At 50.9% G+C, this 6,165-nt stretch overlaps 1 protein-coding gene across 1 annotated transcript in view; it reads right to left on the bottom strand.

Moving 5' to 3' along the window:
- Positions 1-2,627: 2,627 nt before the first annotated feature.
- Positions 2,628-6,165, bottom strand: part of LOC114071567 (exocyst complex component 4-like) — a gene marked incomplete at both ends in the record, with an annotated part of 28,582 nt that continues 25,044 nt past the window's right edge. The window contains 3 exons of the mRNA XM_027909410.1: positions 2,628-2,787; positions 3,802-3,980; positions 4,893-5,034. Coding sequence (XP_027765211.1) covers positions 2,628-2,787; positions 3,802-3,980; positions 4,893-5,034 — 481 coding nt within the window. The remainder of the gene's footprint in view (positions 2,788-3,801; positions 3,981-4,892; positions 5,035-6,165) is intronic.

Here is a 6,165-nt window from a genome sequence, read left to right as displayed (position 1 = left end):
CTAAACCTGGGGGTCTGATCCTAAACCTGGGGGTCATACCCTAAACCTGGGGGTCTGATCCTAAACCTGGGGGTCAGATCCTAAACCTGAGTGAGGGTCAGTTCTTAACCTGAGGGTCAGTTCCTAAACCTGGGGGCCAGGCCCAAAACCTGAGGCTCAGGCCTTAAACCTGATGATCAGACCAAAACCTGAGGGTCAGATCCTAAACTGAGGGTCAGGCCCTAAACCTGAGGGTCAGTCCTTAAACCTGAGGGTCAGATCCTAAACGTGAGGGCCAGACCCCAAACCTGAAGGTCTCTCTCTGCTGCTGTGATTCACTCAGGTATTAAAAATAAAATGAGGGTGCAGAGCAGGTACCAGAGCAGAGCTGAGGGTCAGACCCACTGCTTCCCAACCCCACACTGGTCTTTCCCACCACAGACTGGTTTGAAAGTCAATCCAAGCTCCCTCCTAAACTGTTAGAGAATCACTGAGTCATGGAATGGTTTGGGTTGGAAGGGACCTTCACCTCAGAGATCAGAATGTCACCTGTCACACAAATCATTCCCTTTTCATCACCAGACTCTCCCTTCCCTTTGAAACCACCTCAATAACCCTCAATCCAAACCAGGGTGCTTGTCTGAGAAAGTTTTGTTTGGTTTTTTTTTTTCCAGTGGACAGCTGAGAATGGAATGAAATTTTTATTTAAAGACAAGTGTGAAGCTTAAACCTCACCCTTTTTTACTACCTCTGATGAGAGATCTTTGCATGAAGATGGGAGAGTAATTTTGGGTAGGGATAAAGGAGGAGCAGGAAAGAAGGCACGAGGGAAAAAGGCTTGAACAGGAATTCGAATCTGAAGCTGAATTTATCCCTCTAAGGCCATAAATCCGATTCAGGGGGTGAAGCTTCCGAAATCTGGAGGTATCTGGAAGTCATGGCCAGTCCCAGACTTATTACACAGGGAGAAAAATCCTGCTTTTCCTTTAATTAAGCAGTGGCTGCCCTAATGACCAACCCCATTCCTGTGGCCCAGATACTGAACCCACATACACACACACACACAGAAGTTAAAAACCTATTAATATTTGCAGGAAATTTAGCAAAAAGCCACAAATCCTTTGTGACACCTCAGCAGCCAGAGCCAGCCTGTTTTTACCCTGTTCTCCTGGTGGGGGAAAAAAAACAACCCCAAACCTTCCTTCCTGGAGCTCACACAACTTGGCAATTTATTTTATTTTATTTTATTTTATTTTTCCCCCTAATGGAAATGTGCCTTGTGATGCTCTGCTGAGACTTTCCCCTGCCTTGAACCGAGAAACTCGAAGTAAAAAACTCATTTAAACCCAGTTTTTTCCCTTGCCATGGGGCTGTTCCCAAAGCTCCAAGTGCTGCTGTTGTCACCTGCAGGTTAAAAATGGGGTTTAAACCAGAAAAAGCCTCCCCAGGACCAACAAGTGTTAGCTGGGGGAAGTTTTCCTGGGAATCCTCCACGGGATTTTGGCTTTCCTGGTTGGGGTTTCTACTGAGCAGACAAGAAAGGGGATGCCCAGTGCTCTCTGAGCCCCCTAAAAATCCCTGAAAATCACATCCAAAGGGGAAAAATAAAAGCAGAATCAAAGGCAGGACACCCAGGGAAGTCCTAAAAGTCCTTGACTCATAAATTTGGATATATCAGGCTTCAGATAATGTTCACTTGCAGGAGAAGACCACACAAAACCCATCCCAGAATTCAGATTTAATGCCTGAAAGGGACCTGAAAGTGTGAAGAGCGCTGTGTTGATTGTTAATTGGAGGCTAATTGATCCTTGAACCCTGGGTGTCCTGGACACAGGGTTGGAAACCTCCTCTCTCCTGTTCAGTCAGGATCTCCCAAATCCCTGGAGAAGGGAAGCAGGGAGGGAATTTCTTCCCCCTAGTCAGCAGGAGGTGCAGGTGGGTGAGATTTGGGATGCACCAGGGCCTCGTTTATGGGAAAGAACCTGGATAATGAGGATTCAGGAGTCACCTGAAGGACAGAAGAATCAAACACACTCTCTAGATCATGGAATTATGCCCTAAAAGGAAGGGGGAAGCGATGCCATAAGAGCTAAAAAGAAGAGCTGATGAATTTTTATGATGATGAGAAGAAATCTGCGCCCCAGGGGGCCACAGAGATGCTGTGGCCAGGTGGGAATGGGGCTCTTCTCCCAAGGAACAAGGGGCAGGACAGGAGGAAACGGCCTCAAAGTTGTGCCAGAGGGGGTTTAGATTGGATATTGGATATCAGGGAAAATTCCTTCATGGAAAGGGTGGGCAGGCACTGGAGCTGTGACACAAGATTTTGGGTGCCACTGGGCTGCCAGCACAGGCTCAAGCTCTGTCCTGCCTGCCAAAAAAAAAAAAAACTGGGCTAATTTAGCATCTCAACTAGATCTGGGGGGAGAATAATAATAAAAAAGATCAGCAGAACTTGAAGGAGACCCCTCCCCCCCCCCTTCAAGCCCACCTTTATCTGCTCACCCCGAGGTTTCACAGACTCTGCTCCCGGGAAGCTGCTAAAAGCGCCAGCCTTCGACCAACCAAAATATAACCCACCTGGGCGTTATTTCACCCAAATTTCACCCAGTTTAAGTTCAACCCACAGCCCATGCCCCAGAGGAGCTCACCTGGCAAAGTCCAGGTCGGCCTCCCGGGACATGGTGATGTTGGTGAGGTTCTGCTGCAGGATGAAGATGTTCCGACACATCTTCTTGATGCCCGACTCGCTGATGCGCTTGAAGTAGTGGGCGCCGTTGATGAGGATGCAGGAGATGAGGTGGCCCAACCCTGCCCAGGGGGAGGAGGAGGAGGAGGAGGAAGGGGGTTCAGTGGCAAGAATTCATCACAAAACCCCAGGAATGAGTGCTTGTTGAGTGCACTGGAGCGAGGGATAACCGGGAACAGCCCTCAGGATCTGCATTTCAGGACTCCTCTCAACGTTCCTTTCTTCAGCAAAAACACAAAACTGCCCCCAAAATCCGAGTGGCAGAACCTCTGATGCCTCCAGGCTTTGCAGAATGTCCCTTTCCATCCCTCTGTCTGGGCAGAGCCAGGAACCCCAAAGCTGGGGTTAAGAGGAGGAGCCTCTCGTGTTTCCTGAGCGCGGGTGGGAATTCCGGGAATTTCAAACCCACGGCTCAGCAGGATGGGAATGATCCCCCTGGCTCTGGGGGAAGGTGTTTCCCTCTCCTCACACACACACATGGAGCTGTTGGAGGGGCTCTATGGTGTGATGGTGAATAAAAAAAATCCTCTGTCTGCAGCCAGGTGGGAATTGGGGGGGGATTACACAGATACTGCAAGCCTTGGAATCACGGGATCATGGAAGGGTTTGGATTGGGAAGGACTTAAGAGACCATCCAGTTCCTACCCTGACACCTTCCACTATCCCAGGTTGCTCCAACCTGGCCTTGGACACTTCCAGGGATCCAGGGGCAGTTCAGCTTCTCTGGGAAATCCAGTCCAGCCCCTCCCCACCCTCCCAGCCAGCAATTCCTTCCCAATATCCCATCTAAATGGCACTGGGAAGCCATTCCCTGTGTCCTGTCCCTCCATCCCTTGTCCCCAGTCCCTCTCCAGCTCTCCTGGAGCCCCTTTAGGCCCTGGGAGGGGCTCTCAGGTCTCTCTGGATCCTCCTCCTCTCCAGGATGAACATTCCCAGCTCTCTCACCCCGTCAAACCCCCACAGGGATCTCCCATTGCCACCACCAACCCCCCAATCCACAGCAAGGCCGTGGAGCTTTAGATGAGGCCAGAAAGCCCTTTTCGAAGGCCCAAGGTGTGGTGGGAGGTGGCCCCCACCTTCGAAGATGTACTGGAACTTGTGCTGCTGCAGGCTGGCGCTCATGGCCTCCTCGATGGCGCTGATGTCCTTGTTGAGCCTCACCACCAGCGGGTCGTAGTCCATGCTCTCCACGTTGGCCACGATGGCGTAGTTGCCCTGCTTGGCCAGGGGGATCAGGTAGTGGAAGCAGTGAACCCTGCAGGGAAAGACGAGAGTGACAGTAACTAATGTGGATTTTTTTGGGGTGTTTTTTTTTGCAGAGCTACACCCTGAGCCCCCCCGAGCTCTGCCCATGTGCACAGGAGAACAAACTGATGGTCCGTCAAATCTCTGCCGTCTCTTCGATGCCTCGGAGTGGAAAGGGGAAGCAACGGAAATCCACCTGGCCTGTAAATTGCACCGGGGAAAAGCCTCCTCCCAGCCTCGGAGTGGACACCTGGCAGGCTGAAAAAAAGGCATTTTGCTGCCTTGCGTGAAGTCAGAGACTTCATGGAATTCTCCAGCCCTTTAAAAAAAACCCCAAAAAATGAAAATGCAGCTGGTTCCCCGGTTTGGGAAAGCAGGAAGGGAAGGTGCTGGTTGGGATCCTAAATGGTAGAGCAGGAAAACACCATCCTGCCTTTTTGTCAGGACAAAACCCCCCCAAAAAACCCACATTTTTCCTCAGCTCTGGCACGTAATTCTGGAATCACAGAATGGTTTGGGTGGGACAGGATCATTTAGTAAAGATAATTTAGTTCCACGGGCAGGGACACCTTCCCCTATCCCAGGTGGCTCCAACCTGGCCTTGGACACTCCCAGGGATCCAGGGGCAGCCACAGCTTCTCTGGGAAATCCAGTCCAGCCCCTCCCCACCCTCCCAGCCAGGAATTTCTCCCTAATCTAAATCTCTCTGCTAATTAAGACACGGAATTCCCTGAGCAATTCCTGCCCCCCTCACACTTTTGGTCATCTCTGGTGCTGTGATCTGGCACTTCTGGACTGGCCTTTGATGCTGCCCCAGGCAAATTTACCCGTCTCTGATGCCACAATCTGTACTCTGGACAGCTCCTCCATCCCCCACAGCCTGCCAGGCCGGCCCAGCAATCCCAAATTCCGGGTGTTTTACCTGACTTCCAGGTGCAGCACCAGCAGGCAGCGATCGGCCATCTCCTGGAAGGACCTGGCCAGCTCACTCAAGGTTTGCAGGATCTGCTCGGATGCAGGGAGCTGTTCCATGCTGGAATGGCTGTCCTGGCCTGGAGACATGGCTGGGAGGAGAAGATGGAACAGATTTGGGATGGTCCTCCAGCAGCTTTACCACCCCCAGCATCTCATCCGCTCCCGGCTCTGATTTGATGTGACACCAAAGTGCTCCTGCAGGGGATTCAACTCCAAAGTGAGCCTGGGGGGGGTTAATCAACCCTCCAGGATGGGAGATCCTGCCCTGGGATGGATATTCCTGCAGCTGCAGAATCCAGGATCATTCCTCTGGGATGGATATTCCTGCAGCTGCAGATTCCAGGATCATTCCCCCTGCTGGGAAGAGCTTCCTGGGAGCTCCAACAGGTGACAGGATACTTTTTTTTTGGGTCATCACCCAAGCTCAGGGGAGTCTTTACCTGCTGCCACCCCCTCAGAGGCACCTGGGAGGCTTTTTTTGGAGGGGTTTTGTTGGAATTCTGTTGGAATTTGTGCCAATCTGTAACCTCACCCCTCATTTTTTTATCCTCTTCCATTTAACCCTGAACCTCCTCTCCTGAAGCAAAGGAAGTGAATTCCCAAACAGGAATAACCTCCCATCCCACCCTAATCGGAGGAAACACATCCCAAATTCCCGAATTCAAGGCCTGGCTCAGGCAGCACTTTGGGACTGACATCCTGCCTTGTGGGATTAGCAAAGTTTGGGATCAAAATTCCTACAGAACTTCCCCTTGAATTAAATAATGGGATTGCCAGGGATTAAAATTTGGGATCCAATTTCCCGCCTAAAACCCTCTTGCTGGTGCTTCATATTCGGGTTTTATATGGCAAAAATCAGAGTTTTCCTTATGGCAAACAGGGGGGGGAAATCAGGGAATCATTAAAGGCTGGAAAAGCCCTTTAGGATCACGGAGTCAAAACCCATTTCCCGAGGCCACCGCTGACCCCACATCCCCAGCACGGCTTTGAAATCCCTCCAGGGATAAAGACTCCTCGAACAACCCTTTCCAGGAGGGAATTTTTTTCTCATATCCAACCTAAACTTTCCCCTGGCACAACTTTCCTCCTGTTTCGTGGCTTGTTCCTTTTTTTTTTGGGGGGGCTGTTGGTCCGACCTGCTCTGGGGGAGAGAGGAAACCCTCCCTGAGCTTTGGGATGGCTCCTAAAATTCAATTTTGCTCCTAAAAGTTAAACCACAT

This window comes from Empidonax traillii, unplaced genomic scaffold, assembly GCF_003031625.1.
Source record: "Empidonax traillii isolate 1590-97213 ecotype Southwest subspecies unplaced genomic scaffold, ASM303162v1 scaffold2105:size65969, whole genome shotgun sequence".
Taxonomy (NCBI): domain Eukaryota; kingdom Metazoa; phylum Chordata; class Aves; order Passeriformes; family Tyrannidae; genus Empidonax; species Empidonax traillii.
Note: the sequence above shows the minus strand (reverse complement) of the source record. Positions and strands in the feature narration are given on the sequence as shown.